The 17,731-nt window shown below is 41.2% G+C and overlaps 1 protein-coding gene across 4 annotated transcripts in view; it reads right to left on the bottom strand.

The window, feature by feature from the left end:
* LOC114031868 (cell death activator CIDE-A-like) overlaps window positions 1-10,702 on the bottom strand; it is a 26,637-nt gene extending 15,935 nt beyond the window's left edge. Inside the window, exons 1-2 of one of the 4 annotated variants that reach the window (XM_027847051.1) lie at window positions 10,595-10,681; window positions 3,920-4,016 (exon numbers count right to left, since the gene is read on the bottom strand). Coding sequence is in view for 1 of the 4 variants with exons in the window: in XM_027847049.1 (XP_027702850.1) it covers window positions 10,595-10,632 (38 nt within the window). In the remaining 3 variants the exon portion in view is untranslated. Of the gene's footprint in view, window positions 1-3,919; window positions 4,017-10,080; window positions 10,292-10,450; window positions 10,511-10,594 lie in introns of those variants that run through there. The other 3 variants (XM_027847052.1, XM_027847049.1, XM_027847054.1) reach the window with 3 other exon arrangements.
* Between the last annotated feature and the right edge of the window lie 7,029 nt (window positions 10,703-17,731).

Below are 17,731 nucleotides of genomic sequence, written 5' to 3'. Positions count from 1 at the left end.
CATTTTGTCAATGAGGGAACTGAGGCCCCAAGTGATTAAATGACTTTCTCCAGGTTACATAGGGAACAAGTTCCAATGCCAGGATTTGGACCTAAGCTCTGATTCTAAATCTAGTTTTCATTTCACTATGCCACATTCTTTTTGAGACTAGGTCTCCCTTTATTACCCAAACACGAAGTGCAGAGTCCATTTGGAGGCTAGCCCCATTCTGAAAAGTTTCAGAGCTTTGGCAGGTTCTGTTTTCCAACCTGAGCTAATTCATCCCTCCTTAGGCAACTTGGTGGCCCCTGTTCCAATGCTGAACTTAGTGTGGACACCCAATCAGCATAGCCCACTGCAGCTTAGAACCCCTGAACTCAAGAGATGTGTCAGTCTCAGCCTTCCCATTAACAAGTATCACAGGCATATTCCACCACACCCAGGTGCTAAAGTGCTAGCTACATTCTACCCACAGTTGGCTTCAGAGAGATACAATACAGCTTCAGAGAGATAGACTTGAACTGAAATTAAGGGGATCCTTTAACATTCCTGCAGAAATATTTTGTTGTCAACATTTAGTGATGACCTATTTTAAAGATAATGATCTGGGATGGTACTGCTTCTGGTCTTAATATTTAACTAAAATAATACCAATAATGACTACTTAATTAATGCTTAATTTAATCTTTTTTAATGGGGCTAGTTTATGTAGTTCTTGACCATATTAGCTTTTACAGATGGATAACTTGCTAAGCATGGTTCAAAATTGAAATTATAAATTAGTGAAAACAGACCAAAACAAAATTTCTACTTTAGCCTGATAAAATGTTAGTCATTCAGAGATTATTAAATTAGATTAAATTAGCCCAGCATGGTATTGATAGCAGGATTGGCAAACGCTTTGACCAACCAATTTTGAGCACTTGCTAGATACAATGAACTAGGGAGGAAACATACCTTTATCATCTACAAAGAAGTAGCAAAAAAATTACCTTCTACCCTACTTCTACCTTCAGCTAATGATCTAGTTGGTTTAAGTGGATTCTATAATTTAGGTCCTTTCCATGCTCCTCATCCAATACCTATCACAACTGGATTCCCACAGATCTAACCAAGAGAACCATCTCTGAAAATCTACTTAAGACTTTCTGTCCCTACGTTTCATCCTCAGGAATAAGGGAATTCTGGCTATTTTTCTTCCTCACCACTGCTTTGAAGAGTTGATCAAATGTGAACATGTGACTCTTGGGGTGGGGCAGAACAATTTGTAGAATCAAATGTAAATGTATTATTCATATTCTAACTAGACTGTTTTCATGGAGGAACATTTCAGTATCCCTTGAAGTTTTATAACCTGGCATTACTATCATTTACATTGTAATTACTTCCTTACTAAGTAACTTTACAGAGTTGAACAAGTAATGGTGCTGGGGATACTTGCAGGTTGTTGTTGTTTGTCCTTCATTCTCAAAGAGGACCATGACATCAGGCAGATGATGCCATGACTTGCAAGTGAATTGGATTTAAGTGAGGGAGGGCAGTGCAAGGTCACCAGCCTCACTTTCCCATCTGGAGTCATCTGGGTGCAGTGGTCAGAGATAGATCAAGATGACTGGAGGTAGCCCCACTGCAGGTAGTGTACATACTCTTGTATCAATGTTTCTAACATGCCAATGCCTTCTTACTTTGAGACAGCTAGGTGGCATAGTGAAGGAATCAGGAAGAACCAAATTCAAATTCCTTTCAGACACTCACCAGCTGTGTGATCCTGGACAAGTCACTCACCCTCTGCTTATAATTTCTCAACTGTAAAATTGAGATAACAATGGTACCTATCTCCCAGGGCTGTTGTAAAGCACAAAGCACAGTGCCTGGCACATAGTAGGTGCTTAATAAATGCTTGTTTCTTTTCTTTGTCTTCAATAGATGCTTTTTGTTTGTTTATTTGTTTTAGCTCTAGACTTTGAGTCTGCCTTCTCCATCACCTCCTCTACCTAGGAGGACCATGGTACAATAGTAATAACTTGGAGTCAAAAAGCCTGGGTTGAAATTCCAGCTCTAACAGCTGTGAAAAAAGCTGTGAAACAGTGGGCACACATTTTCCTTTCTGGGCTTTAAGTTCCTGATCTAGAAAATGGAGATAATGTTTTCTATATTACAGGCTTGGGAAAGACATAGTTCATAAGCCTTAAAGAGCTATTGAAATGTGAGTTCTCATTATTTCTAATAAAATTATTTTTCTTGCATCTGACCCATCTTCTCTGCATGACCTTGGCCAAGTTAATCTCTCTGTGTTCTAGGCAGCTCCTTAAGACCAGAAGTTGGAAAGAGGAGGTTCTCTATAGAAATGAAATTGGGGCAGCTAGGTGGCACAGTGGATAGAGCTCCAGTCTTGGAGTCAGGAGGACCTGAGTTCAAATCTGACCTCGCATATATGATACTTAGTAGCTGTGTGATCCTGGGCAAGGTACTTGACCCCAATTTCCTCACCAAAAGAAAAAAAAAGAAATGAAATTACAAGTCCAGTCTTGAGCCCTATCCTGTCTGACCCCTCTTCTCTAGTTTCATTGAAACCACCCTAGCAGAGGAACTATTTATCCTCTAACTAGAATATGACAACAGTCTAACACATCCTTCTCTCCCTTTCTCACCTCTAGAACACTCTTCATCCAACTGCTGAGACTAACTGATGTTTATTTCTAGATCTGCCCATATCTTCTGACCCTTAAAAATCTGAAGTGGCTCCCTATTGCCTCCAGGATAAAGGTCAAACTCTTCTGCCTGGCATTCAGGTTCTTTCACAATCGGGCACCGCCCTCCCTTTTCACTGTTATTTCCTGCTTCTCCCTTTTACACTCTCTGTTTTTCAGCCAAATAAAGGCACTGTCTCTGCTGAGCAAGTTCTAGGCTCTGCTGCCAATGTGTCCTTGCTCAAACTGTCCCCTTATACCTGGGATGCCTCACTTGTCTGCTAAAATCCTATTTACCTTAGATGTTCAAAGTTAAACTCAAACACAATCTTCTCCATAAAGGCTTCTTCCTTCTAGTCAGTAATAGTCCCTTCTCATCCCAGATCACACATAGCTTAGGGGCTTTGTACCTATCCAATGCACTTAGCACAGAATATTGTATTTTTATAGTTATCTAGCTTATCCTCCGAGTAGAAAGTTAACTCCCTGAGGGCATCTTATCTAAACCTTGTATCTTTCCCAGTTGACTTATTTGTGTATTAGTTTAGTTAAACATTTATTAAACCTCAGTTTTAGAGAGGGTACTCGGTTAGGTGCTGGAAAAGATGCAACATTTAGATGAGACAAAGTGCCTGCTCTCTGGGAGGTTACATTCTAATGGAGGAAGAAACAGTAAGTACAGAGATAAGTAAATAAAAGACAATTTTGAAAATTGTGAGCTCCAACAACTGAAAGAATCAGGAAATACTCCAAGAAAGAGAAAGAATGAGGAAAGGGGGAGAGAGGGAGATTTGATCTTTGAAAGAGAAGAGTTGCAGAAGACAATGAGGAAGGTATGTATTCTAGGCATAGGGGATAGAGGCAGCTAGTCATCCAGGTTCTCAGTCAAGAACACAGAGTGCATGTAAGTGAGCCATATGAAACAAGGCTGGAAAGAGATCGGAGTCAGGCAACAGAAGGCCTTAAATGCCAGAAGAAGGAGTTTTCTATTTTATGTCTTTTTCTTAATCCTCATTCTTCTTGAACTCCGTAACACTTGGCATTTCCTCCTGCATATTCTCTCTTCTCGCTGGATTTTTGTAACACTGTTTTCTCTTGGTTCCCCTTGTACCTGTTGGGCCACTCTGTCTCAATTGAATTTTTGTGAGATCATCATTCATATCCTGCCGCCTTTTTGTGAATATACCCCAAGGCTTTGTTCTGGGACTTGCTTCTCTCCTCAGGCTGCCAGCTCCCACAGGTTCAATTACCTCTATGCAGATGCCTCCCAGGTCTCTATATTAAGCCCAGGTCTCTAACTCCTCTGTTCCAATTCTGTTTCATTGACTGCTTATTGGACATTTTGAACTGAAAAAAAAAATCAAAACAGGCCATTCAAACTCAACACATCCCAAACACAATTCATTATGAAACTCACCTCTCTTCTGAAATTTCGTTTCTGTCGAGGGAACTACCATCCTTCCAATCAAAGTTAGCAACTGACACTACTCACTCTCCCTCACAAATCCAAATCGGTTGCTAAGTTTTATCAATTCAACCTCCATAACATATTCTCATTCTCTCTCTTTCTCTCCCTCCCTCCCCCCTCCCACATGGCAACCACTCAGGTCCAGGGCCCCATCATCTCTCATTTGGACTATTGAAATTGCTTCCTTATTGGTTGCTCTACCTCTCAATCTATCCCTTGAATACAGCTGGCAAAGCAACATTACTAAAGAATACATGTAACTGTGTCACATCCTCCCCAATAAACTCCAGTGGCTCCCTACTGCCATTAGGATCGAGTACAAACTGATTGCCTTGGCTTTTGAAACCTTGTACAATTTGGCTCTGGCCTGTCTTTCCAGATCTATTACACACTACTGTGCTTTCCGTATTCTATTGTCTTGCCAAATGGGCCTATGTGCTGTTCCATCTCCTGTGTTTGAGGCTTGACACAGGTTTTCCCCTCACACCTGGCAGGTATTCCTTCCTCACCTCTGGCTCTTAGAATCCTTAACTTCCTTCAACTGTCCAGCCCAATCACTACCTCCTACGGGAGGCTTTTCCTGATACCCGCCTCCCAGCTACCGGTACTTGCCCCAACTAAATTATCTTGTATTTACCCTGTATGCATTTTGTGTATACTTATGTGTCTATGGAACTTCCCTGGTTAAGGTCCTTGATTTAGGGACAGGTTCTTTTTTTGTCTGTATCCCTGACTCCACATAGCTGGTATCTGGGATGTGATAGGTGCCTAATGTTTGTTAATTGATTGTTTTGCCTTTGAGGCAATAGAGAGGTTTTTGAGTATGGGAATGAGTAAGATCTATGTTTTAGAATGGATTTGAGGAGTTCCAGCCAGATCTGAACTCAGAAAAATAACCATCATGACTCCAGATCTGGCATTCCACTATACCACCTAGCTGCATATCTATTTATCTATCTATCCATCTATCTATAGATAGCTAGCTAGCTATACCTAGATATCTATCTATATAGTTTTGCTCTCTATATAAACATAAATGCATATATACACATAACATATGTGAGTAACTAAATATACACCTATAATACATACTGTATGTATACATATATGTGTAAAAATTAAAACGCATGAGTTCCTTACTAAGAAAATTTTAAGGTAAGTGATTGAAGTTCTAAGTAATGCTGATAATTGATAAGATGTCTATCAAGGACACCATATTGAACACACATTCAAATTTCACTTCCCACTGCAACTACGTACACTTGATCTTTAGCTTTGCTATTTCTATCCATAAGAATGAAATGCTTTGTCTTCTCTTCCAAGAAGTCATCAGGAAATTGTTTCCTTCCCAATGCAGATTGGGGAAGGTGGAGGGTAACTTTTCTAATAACCATAGCTATAGTTTGGCTATAATAAACTGGTACTAACTCATTCCTTAGGGTGTGCCAAGCTCAGCAGGAATACCTAAGTGTTCTTGGAATTTCAGAAACTTCCTTAAGCTTTTCTGTAATAAGACTTATTCAATCAAGCCAACTAACGTACAGCACATTCCTTATACTTCACTGTCCTGCTCCACTTAGCTAGGGGACTAACATTTTTAACCTTCTTAGATTACTTTTAAATGGTCAAAAGCAAGACTGCTTTCTGCAGCTTTGATTTAGTCTTCAACTTACATTAGGAGTTCCCATCATTGTTCCCTGTATATATCCCACATATAAAGAACCAGCCTGTATCTACAAATGTATAACATTTTTAGATACATCTTCCTAAATGTAGGGTGTCCAATCTTTAGGATGGTCAGTGGAAACATGAATCTTGGCTGGGAAATCCAGAGTGAATTCAATACCTCCCTTCTTTCCTTTAGCTTGCTACAAGAAGAGAAATCTGATAGATCCTAGGTAATTAGATTGTCTTGAAGGCAGGAGCTGTTTCATTTCTGTCTCTGAATGCCCAGAACCTGATGGAGTGCTTTGTATGCAGTAGATGCCTAGTAAATGTATATTGAATTGAAGTGTGGAAACCAGTACTTCTCAAAAGCAACATAGATTCTATTCACTCCCACGGTATGCTTAATAAGTATTTATCAAGTATTTACTGATGTGGAAACTAGTCATTTCTAGACTTGGATTTGCCAAGCAATAGTGTGTTTTCTTGTAGTTACCACAAGATTAGAAACATGTTTGTTATTTCTACCTTAGTAGCATCTCATATAGGGACAGCTAGGTGGCACAATGGATAGTGTATAAGGCCGGGAATCAGGAAAACTCATCTTCCTGAGTTCAAAGCTGGCCTGTGTGACCCTGGGCAAGTCACTTAACCCTGTTTGCCTCTGTTTCCTCATCTGTAAAAAATGAGCTGGAGAAGGAAATGGCAAACCACTCCAGAATCTTTGTCAAGAAAACCTCAAATGGAGGCACAAAGTCAGACATGACTGAAAATAACTGCACAACAAAAACATCCCTCACATATGTCCTCTTCTCTTCTCTGACAACTACCAACTCTGTTGCAGGTCTTCATCACCTAATGCCTGACCTATTGCAATATGATTGAACATGTATAATCTACATCGGATTGCTTGCCATCTCAGGGAGGGGGGAGGGCAGGAAGGGAGAGAGGGATAGAATTTGGAACTCAAAACTTAAAAAAAGTTTAAAAATTGTTTTAACATGTAATTGGGGAAAAAATAAAATATTTTTAAAAAAATAATGCAATAGTCTGCTGGTTGGTCTCCCTGCCACAAGTGTCCTTCCTCCACTCAGCTGTCAAATTAATCTTCCTAAAGTATAGTTCTGACCAAGTAAAGCCCCTTTCACACAATAAACTTCATTGGCTCCCTATTACCTCCAGGACCAAACATAAAATCTTCTGTTTAGCTCTTAAAACCTTACATGACTGATATAAATGACCCCTTCCAATCACTCAGTCTTCATATACCTTATTTCCCTCCATGTACTTTGAGATCTAGGGATAATGGCCTTCTTTTTGTTTCTTAAAAAACCCACTCTTTCATCTCCCAAGTCAGACTGTTTTCACTGGCTGTCCTCCATGCCTGGTATGCTCTCCCTCCAAAACTCCACCTCCTAAGGCTTCCTTCAAGTCTCAGCTAAAGTCCTACCTTCTTCAAAAAAACTTTCCTGGTCCTCCTTAATCTTAATGTCTTCCCTCTCAGACTATACTCAATTTATCCTATCTGTATCTTGTTTGTTCATAGTTGTTTGCATGCCATCTCCCTGCTGTGAACTCCTTGAGAACAGGGGCTGTTTTTTGCCTTTTGTTGTATCTGTAGAACTTAGTATAGTGCTAAGGCATAGCAGGTACTTAATAAATGCTAGCTGCTTATGACTGAGCTGTTAGATCTAGGTGGAAACTTACACATCATATAGTCCAACTCCTAATTCTACACACCAATAAATGGAGGTCCATAAAAAAGTAACTTTTCCCAGGCTACATAGCTTGTTTAAGATAAAGTCACAACTAGAACCTGTTCAGAGACAGGTGGCACAGTGGATAGAGAGCTGGACCTGGAGTTAGAAAGGATCATCTTCCTGAGTTCAAATGTGGCCTCAGACACTTTTGAGCTGTGTGACCCCAGGCAAGTCACTTAACCCTATTTGCCTCAATTTCCTCATCTGTAAAATGAGCTGGAGAAGGAAATGGCAAAACACTCCAGTACCTTTGCCAAGAAAACCCCAAATGGGGTCACAAAGAGTTAGATGCAACTGAACAACAAGGAAAATAATCTATCTGGTCTCTGCCCTTGGGAAGAGATGAGTGAGTGAGGCTCCAGCAGCCCTGTGGCTGTATCAGAGTAGTCAAGGTATAAGGAAATGGAAGGAATCATGGTAGAAGAGAGGTAAAAGAGGGTAGAGATTTTACTAGGAAGGCAAAATAACTCAAGGTCTTGAAGGAAGTTGCCTAATTATACTGGAGATCATGTTAGTCATGACCTCTGTTTGGTTTTCATGAACCTCTGTTTAGTCATGACCTACTGCTTGCTCAATGGCAGTTTCTGGTAGATTTGGCAAAATCAAGATTTCCTAATTCTCAATTCAAGGTACCTAGGTGGTTCAGTGGATAGAGGGGCCCTGCCTGGAGTCAGCAAAACTCATCTGCCTGAGTTCAAATCTGGCCTCAAATAGTGACTAGACATGTGACTCTGGGCAAGTCACTCAACCCTGTTTGCCTCAATTTTATCATCTTTAAGAAATGAGCTAGTGAAGAAAATGGCAAACCACTCCAGTATCTCTGCCAAGAAAACCCTAAATAGGGTCATGAAGACACAAATAATAAAAAAAAAAAGACTAAACAAACAGTTCCTAGTCCAAGATTTATTCTACTATCCTGAACTAACCTACTCCAGAGTTAATTTAGTTCAATGAACCATTTATGAAATCCCTTTCAATCCTCCAAGTCTTCATCTACTTTCTGCTTAAAGTTATTCAGTTACGGAAACTCACTATTTCATGAGGCAATTGAATTCATTAAGTACCTATATATACAAAGCACAGTGCTTCACAATGGGGATATAAAGCCAAAAATGAAACAGTCCTTGTCTTCACGGAGTTTACTGGGGAAGGGTGAAACCTGCACAGATAAGTAACTACAAAATACAGAGTCATTTCAGAGTGCTAAAAATGAGGGTGGGAGGAAGAGGAAGGAGACAAATCAGAAAAAAGGACAACTCCAAAGAAACTCCTCACTTTAAATGTATATTCTAATAGCTCATCAGTGATTTTCATGGATGTGAAGACCTTTTAAAGGCATTACCTCCAAAGACAGTCATAGACAAGATATGATCACTGAAACCTTTCAAGAAACAGATGAAAAGTAATTTCTGCAATAGAGGCAGACCCAAAAGCAATACTGAAGGAAGGCTAGCTTTTACATTAGCTAGCTAGAATTAGCTAGAAGAGAGATTACAGGGTTCAGGGGTGTCACCATTGGTTGTTGAGTCACTTCAGTCATGTCTGACTCTCCATGACTCCATTTGGGGTGTTCTTGGTGGAGATACTGGAGTGGTTTGCTATTTCCTTCTCCAGCTCATTGTACAGATGAGGAACTGAGGCAAACAGGATTAAGTGACTTAATAAAGTGACCCCGGGTCACATCACTAGTATCAGAGGTTGGATTTGAACTCAGATTCTCCTGACTCCGGGGCCAGAACTCTATCCACTGCCCCACCTAGCTGTAGATATCACTGTAGATGTACAAAAGCTGGATGGCCATCTATCAGAGATGCTGTAGAGGAGATCCTTCTATGGGTAGGATGTTGGATTGTTTAGTTAACATCTCTGGACCTCCATTTCTTCATCTAGAAAATGAGAAAGTTGGGCTAGATGATTGCCAAGATTCCCTTCCAGATCTAAATCCTGTGGTCTCTTAAGCTCCCTGTTACTTTTAAAACTGTGTTTCAGTGAAGCAAAGCTCCTACTGGTTTCTGAGATCCGTTCCAACTCTCAAGATTCTGAGATCACATGCTTCCTCCTCCTCACCCATTTGATAAAATTCCCGCCTAAATCACAACACATCTCCTTCTGATGCTGAACACCAAGGGCCAACGGGGCTCGAAATAGCAATTATCTTCATTCAAGTAGCTCTGGAGAGGCATCTTCCTGGTTCCAGAGGGTCTCAGAATGGCAACTGTCCTACTAGTCTCCCGCCCCCATGAGACACTGTCTCAGCCTCTCCTTGGTGGGTAACATAAACTCCTTGAGAAATCTTGAACTTTTCTCATACAAATGCAATCCTCTAGGCAAGCAGCTTCTCATATATTTCCAATGCCAGGACCCCTAAACACCCGCATTTCCATTAAATTCCTGGCACCTGGAAGCCCTAGCAGGCTAAGTTGGAAAACTCCCTTGCCTCATTTTCCTTTCCTGCCGCTTCCAAATTCCCAGATCCCTTGACCTTGAGAGCAAACTCTAACGGGCACTCTCCACCCACCGTGCACACACAGACCGGCGGTGCAGCAGCGACCAGCTAGAAGCCTCTGCGCTGTTCAGAGGAACCCTGCGTGAGGCAGCAGCACCAGCAGGTGGATGGAGTACGGGTGCTCGCACACTTCCCGGCTAGGCACACCTAGACTGCAGCCCGAGTCAGCCTTTAGACATTGAGGGTAAAGCGGCGGAAGACGCGAGGGCTGCCGCCCCATAGAACAACAACGGACGAGTAACGCCTAGCCGGGCAGGAGTCAAAGCCCTTGGGCTTTCTGCGTTGTGGGGGCGAGAAGGGGAGGAAAGCAAGCAAACAGCTGTCCTGGCTCTGTTCCTACTTGGGCAAGGTGCTGCCGGCGGGACGCGGATGGGGCACGCACCGCAAGGCTCCAGATTGGGACTGGACTCGAAGAGCGCGGAGCCCGCAGGGAACGGGAGGCTAGGGCAAGCCCGGCTGGAGTGGGAGTGAACCCGAGACCCCCTTCCTGCGACTGGGTGGTCGTGGAGATGCGCTGCGAACCAACCTTATCAGCGTTTCGGCATAGTCCCTGGCGGTGTCCATAGCGTGGTGACCTTTGTTGTGGAGCTCCAAGGCAGAGTGGGCAGGTGGCGCAACTGACTACGTGCCACCTTCAGCCCCCGCCCCTGCCCCTACTTAATGCTCCCGCCGCCGGTCCACGCCCCCGCCCCCACCCCAGTCCTGGCCACGCCCCGCCGCGGCCCGCCGGAGCTATGGCCCAGCAGAGCTTGAGGACACCAGGGATTGGGAAAGGTAACGGTGCGGGGAGACAGGGAGGGGAGAGGGGGAAACGCGGACCCTGGCTTCTCGGCCTCAAGCAGGCTGTCTCTAGGGCTGCGGAAGCGGACTTTCTGATTGATCAATTACTTTGTTCATTCATTTAACAAACATTTATTAAGTGTTGTTTCTGCATCTCTGGAGTGTCAAAGACAAAACCTAATTAATGAAGAAGGCGCTCGTTTTTGGAGCAGATTTGTGCGTGTCCCGACGAAATGCTACTTTTCACCGGGTCAACTCCCCTGTCTCCTGGGCCTCGGAGAGTCTACTACGTGCCTTTCCCGTCAGCGGGGAGCGTGGCGGGGAATGCATAGCGAGGGTAGGCTCAGATCACAACCCCTTCTTGGGATTTCGTGCTTGTTGTAGGATTTGTACTAATTAATCTTCTGTCCTTAGAACCTCCGCCGTCACTCAGCAAACTACGAACAACCCTAGGAAACAGCACACACTCCATATTTACTTCCAGGCTTTAATCACTTTGCAGTGCATTTATGCCTAGCACTTCTTAGGGCAGGAAAGACCAGGTGCTCTAGACATAATTAGCTATAGCAGCGTCACTTAGGAGAGTGATCCTCGATTGAGAACACAAGAAGATATATTAAGACCATTTTGCAGATCAATGTTATTGCATTAAATAAGGAAAGCAAAGGACTGAATTAATCTTTGATCCAAGATGGGCCCAGAGAAATTGGAAATGGACAATTAACTTGCAACTTCAAGTTCAAGCTCATGACCCTCTTCAATAAACGATAGCCGACGTCAATATCTTCATTTACTTCATAAGCTGAAGTCATGTAACCCGTTCTACGTTCTCACTTCCTTCATAGCTTTGGCTTTCGTTGGATGGTTGGTTGGTTCTAGGGGACCACACAAAAGATTTTGTTCTTGAAGGCTTTCTAGTAGAGTGACTATAAATGCTTCAGCAGATCTGAGATCTCACAGCAGAGGGCTTTCCCTCCAGTCATGCACATATCAAGAGCCCAGTTGTGTTTCCCTTTCTTGTATCCATATCCGTCTGTAAATCTTCAGCAGGGAATTTAGTCAATGTGCTAAGGGCCTTCTTGTTTTCTCTACAGTGCATACATACCAATGATCTATGTTCAGGTGTATCCATCAGTTATCCGTCTCTATACATGACCTCCCCATCTTCCTCACTCCCCTCCTACATTTTAAAAAAATGAAACCCAATGAAACAGGATGGCTCAGTGAATTCAAAATCATCAAGACCACTGACAAACCTTTAGTGAGCTGCTATTGTGTGTAAGTTTATAAAAGGGGACTGGCACCATTTAGGTAAATGTCCCTGTATCATTATCAAGAATTTATCTTTTTTTGTTTGTTTGTTTTACTGGACTTATGATTGCATGGGTCCCCTTCTAAGGAACATCCTCTAGCTATTCAATTGGGCACCTTCTCTGAGGATTATTAGTGAGTTGCCTGCAACATGGAGAGTGGCCTGTCTAGGGTTCCAAGCCAGTATGTGTTAGATGCAAGCTTTGAATCTAAGTCTTCTTTCTTTCTTTACAAGTCTTCTTTATTAAGGGTAGAAAAAAGAACCCAACAACCTTGTCTCATACCTCCCTCAACTAACATCACCACCACCAAAATCCTACTCAAGATCTTATCATCTCTTCCCTTGTGTACTCTGAAATGTCTGCTCTCTAGGTAATGAACTTGCTTTCATCTTAAACCTTCCCTTTTCTCATTCCTTCCATCTTCTTGTACTCACTGAGACCTGGCTTCTTCTGATGACACAGCCTTTCCAGCTAACCTTTCCAGCACTGGTTGTATTTTCACTCATTCCCTTGATTCAAGGAGTTGAAATACTCCTTGTGCCTCATAGCCACTTTTAGACTCCTCTGGTACCACCATCACTCAGTAAACTCTACTTTTTTCATGTCCATTCAGTCCATATTTATCTCCCAATCAGGATTCTGGTAGCTTATTTGCTGAGCTCTAGGATCTTTTCTCCCATCCTCAATGAGTTCAGTCCCTGGTTTTTGTCCTTCTTGCTACACCAAGCTCCTACTTTCATATTAGGGGACTTCAACACAAATTGATACTCTCTCAAAGTTCCTAGCTTCCCAGTTCCTTAATTTACTCATAGCTTATGACCTACTCTTCTACCTCACCTCAGCCACACACAGATGGTTATACTCTTGATTTTACCATCCCCTACAAGTTACTTCCATGTTTATGAACTTTGATATTCCTTTATCTGATTAAAAAAGAGAGAGTAATTTGTAATTCTACCTTTGCCTCTATCTGGCAACCTCTAACCCTATATTTTGACCTCACTATGAACTCTAAACCTTCGACCCTTCAGTTCTTTCCCAGGCTACCACCCTTGCACTGGTTACCCTCACCTCTCTTCCCCATCTTGACATCTTGGTGAATCAGTTCAACTCTACGATATCCTTTCTCTCTAGTCTCTTGCTCCCTGATTCTATATCTTATCTTGCTCTGCCAAGCCTCAGCCATGGATTACTCCCACCATCTTCTGACTTCTCTCTTATTCATGTGCTGCTGAACAGGTCTGGTAATAATCATGAAATCCTGTTGACTGGATTCATTACAGCTTTATGTTCCATAATCTCAGTTGGGTCCTCATTATGGCAAACCATTCCTTTTATACTTTCCTAATCAATTTGCTATTCCACTCACTACAGTGGTTTTTCCAAATCTCTTTATCCCTCCTCAAAATTCTCATAGCTCTCCTTTCCCCTACCCTTCCAGCTGAGAATCTTGCCTTACACTTCACTGAAAAAATTGAGGTCATTCACTGAAAGCTCCTTCTTCTATCCTCATCTCACATCACTCAGATACCTTCTTTCACCAATGCCTTCTTTACACCTGTCTCACATGAAAAGGTACCTTTGCCCAGGCAAACCCTGTATATGCACAAGTGATCTCATTCTATCCTGTCTTCTCTAACAGATTGCCCCTTCTATCATTCCCACTCTCTCATTTACCTTCAATCTCTTCCTGTGTTCTGGCTGCTTCCCTACAGTCTACGAACACTCATCTGGCTCACTCTCAAAAAACTCTTACTTGATCTTTCTATCCCTGTTGACTGTCACCCAATATCTTTCCTCATTTATGGCTAAACTTGAGAAGACAGTCTACAATCAGTGCCTCCACTTCCTTTCCTCCTGCTCCTTAATTCTCTGCATTCTGGCTTCTGACCTCATCCTTCAACTGAAACTATTCTAAAGTTACCAGTGATCTAATTGCCAAATCTAATGACTTTTTTCAGTCCTCCTTTTTCTTGATTTCTTTGCAGCCTCTCAGACTATAGATCACCCTTTTCTCCTTGATACTCTCTTCTCTCTAGGCCTGATTCTCTCCTGAATGTCCATCATCTGCCTGACTGTTCCTTCTCAGTCTCCTTTTTCTGGATCTTTATCCAGGTCACTCATCTTAATAGTCAGGGTACTCAAGGGCTCTGCCTTAGGCCCCTCTATAGTGTTTCTCTTGATGATCTCATCAGCTTCCATGGATTCAATCATCATTTCTATGCAGATATTTTCAGATCTATTTATCTAGCCCTAAATTCTTTCCTGATCTCCAGCATCACATCTCCAACTGCCTATTAGACATCTCAAAGTGGATGTCCTGAAGACATCTTAAACTCACCATGTCCTTCCTCTTCAACCATCCCGTCTTCCTAATTTTCTGATTACTATTGACATCTCCATTCTCCCAGTCACTTAGGCTCATAAGTTATGTCATCCTAAATTCCTCACTCTTCTTGCCATATTAAATCTGTTGCTGTCTTGTAGTTTATGAATGTCTTCGCAATATTTGTTGCATAAGCCTCCTTCTTTTTCATCTGTCACTGTCACACCCTGGTGAAGGCCCACATTCACCTCACAGCTGGGTTACTGTAATAGCCTTCTGGTTGGTCTCTCTGTCTAGAATCAGTCCAATCCATTCTGCACTCAGCTGGTAAAATGATCTTCCTCAAGTGCAGACCTTTCCATGTAAACCACTCCATTCAATAGGCTTACTACTGCCTATTACCTCTAGTACTAAATATAAACTGCTCTGGGTTTTAAACACTGTCAAAACCTAGCTCTTTCCTACCTTTCCAGCCTTCTTACACCTTACTCCCCTCCTCTGCACTCTACAATTCAATTACACTGGCCTCCTTGGTGTTCCCCAGACAAAATATTCCATCTACATTCTGGTTCCATGCCTGGAAATCCCTCCTTGCTTATTTTTGTCTCCTGGGTTCTTTTAAGTCTCAGCTAAAATCCTATCTTTTTCAAGAAGTCTTTTCTGGCCTCCCTTAATTCTAGTGCCTTCTCTCCGAGATTAGTTCCAATTTAGCCTATATCTATATCTATACTTGTTTTTGAAGTTTGCATATTCTCTCACCTATTAAATTTTGAGCTTCTTCAGAGTAGGGATTTAGTTTGCTTTTCTTTGAACATTCCCAGAATTTAGCACAGTACTTGGCACATATTAAGTGCTTAACAAATGCCTGTTAACTTGACTTGACATAAAATATTTAATTTCAAAGGTTTTTCTCAACCCTCTCCAATGAGTACCAAGATAGAAAAAGCTAGTAGGTGGGGGAGCAATGCCTAATTAAGCTGGTAATTATTAGCTTTGGTCATATGACTGTTGTCTACATGTGAAAGAAAGAACTGCCATGAGTTAACTTTATTGCATGGAAAATTAAAACTGTCATTTATTTGTACGAGAGGGGGAGATGAGTTAAATGGAACAATTTTACTTAGAGTAAAATCTTGGCTATTCGGAACCTGTTGAGAAGGATTTCTGGATAATTGAATTGTTCTAATAGAATTTCTAATAGTTTTTTTTTTCCTAACTGAATTTCTCTGAGAGTTCCTCTCTTGAAACACAAAAGCTATTTAAACAATTTTAACCTTTTAGGATGAAGATCTTTCTAAAATGGACAATACTCTACCCTATCTTATTTAAAACTTTAAAAAATTATTTTTTATTTTATTTTTATTTTTACATCACTAAATAAATATATTTTCCAATATAGTCATTCCCCTCATCTTCCCAGAGAGTTGTCCTTTAAAACAAAGACTAAAAAAGAGGAAGAAAATCAGTTCAGCAAAATGGACGAATGTGTCAACCAAGTCCTATGTTGTATAGAGTGTTTTATCTTATGCCTAATTGATAGAGTATTGGACTTAGTGTTTGAAACCTGCCTCAGACACTTATTTGCTATATGACTCTGGGCAAGTCACTTCAACTTTCTGAGCCTAGGTTCTCCCATTTGTCAAATGAAGCAGATAGACTCATTGACCTCTAAAGTCCCTTCCAGTTCTGAATCTGTGATCTTTTCTTCAGACCCAAGGTTGGTCATTGTAATTTCACAGCATTCAATTTTGATTGTTCTGTTGCTGTTTTTATTGTCACTGTGTCTATTGTCTTCCTAGTTCTGCACATTTCACTTTGTATCAATTCATATTTCTTACCATGCTTTTCTATATTAGTCATATTTACCATTTCTTGCTGCTTGATAATATTCCAATATATTCACATACCGAAATTCTTTAGCCATTCCTTAATCAAATGGGATGCCCTTTGGTTGAAGAATAGCTAAACATTGTCATGGTTCTGAACATGCTTTGGTACTAGTTTTATGCTACTTCAAAAAGTTTTGCTGTAAATATTCTATTATATCTGGAGTCTTCCTTCCTTCCTTCCCTCCTTCCTTCCTTCTTTCCTTCCTTCCTTCTTTCCTTCCTTCCTTCCTTCTCTTCTCTTCTCTTCTCTTCTCTCTGAGGTGTATGCCTAGCTGTAGAATCTCCACATCAAAGCTTATGGTCATTTTAGCCCAGTTTCCCAACCTGAGTATGAGAAGTTTGTCAAGGCTATGGGAAATACTTAGTAAATAACTACATTATACTATTGAAAATAATGACTCTTTATCTCTTAATGCACAAATGCATGGCCTGCTCTAGAATTTATTTTCTTTCATATTGAATAGGGAGTACTTGGAAAGTTTACTGAAAGCCAGGAAAGATACAGGAACTGAAAAAGGTTAGGGACTCTTGTTTTAATCCCTTTCTTGGTATAATTCCAGTTTGCTTCTCAGAATTATTGATCACAGTTCTGCCAACAGTTTATTAGCATGCCTAGCTTTTCACACCCCCTCCAGCGTTGACTATTTCCATCTTTTGTTATCTTTGTCAATTTGATGGATGTAAGGTCAAACCTCAGACTTCTTTTGGTTCAGGTTATTCTTGTTATTAATGTTTTGCTTCCCTGTCTTGTTAACAATAATATTCCCAACATAATTTAATGTTTCTTCATGGCTCAGGTTCATAATTATAACCACCAATTATTGCACTAAGGACTTGATGTCCCAAGACCTTTTCCTTACTCCTATTGAGGAGTAAGGACTGTTTAACTTTGCACTAAATGGTCTCAGACTGCTGTGCTTTTAAAATTCTTGTCTGATTTTTATAGTTTTTTCCCCATCCTCTTTCTCACTCTCAGGTTGTGTACTTTTATTTATTCTTATTGCTAGTATGGCTGCTTTTAGTAGCCACTTCAGAGAATGTAAAATGTGGGGAATAATACCTAAAGTACCTACTTCCCAGGGTTGTTGTAAAGGTTAACTAAGAAAATATATGGGGGGAAAAGTGCAAACTTTAAAGCACTGTATAAATGTTAGCTATTATCAGCTAAATAAATACCTCATTTAACTCAAAACTGCTTTTCCCCCTTGGAAATGGTAGCATTATGGTAGGACTAGATTAAATAGTGAGAGAAATGGAAAACTAATTTGGGTCTGCATCTACATGTGCATGGCTTACTTCTGCTACTTCATTCAAGAATATACAGACAGGCCTGGTTGGGGTTCTAATCTGGGGGG

The sequence above is a fragment of the Vombatus ursinus genome, unplaced genomic scaffold (assembly GCF_900497805.2).
Source record: "Vombatus ursinus unplaced genomic scaffold, bare-nosed wombat genome assembly UNPS02015255.1, whole genome shotgun sequence".
In the NCBI taxonomy this organism is placed as follows: domain Eukaryota; kingdom Metazoa; phylum Chordata; class Mammalia; order Diprotodontia; family Vombatidae; genus Vombatus; species Vombatus ursinus.
Note: the sequence above shows the minus strand (reverse complement) of the source record. Positions and strands in the feature narration are given on the sequence as shown.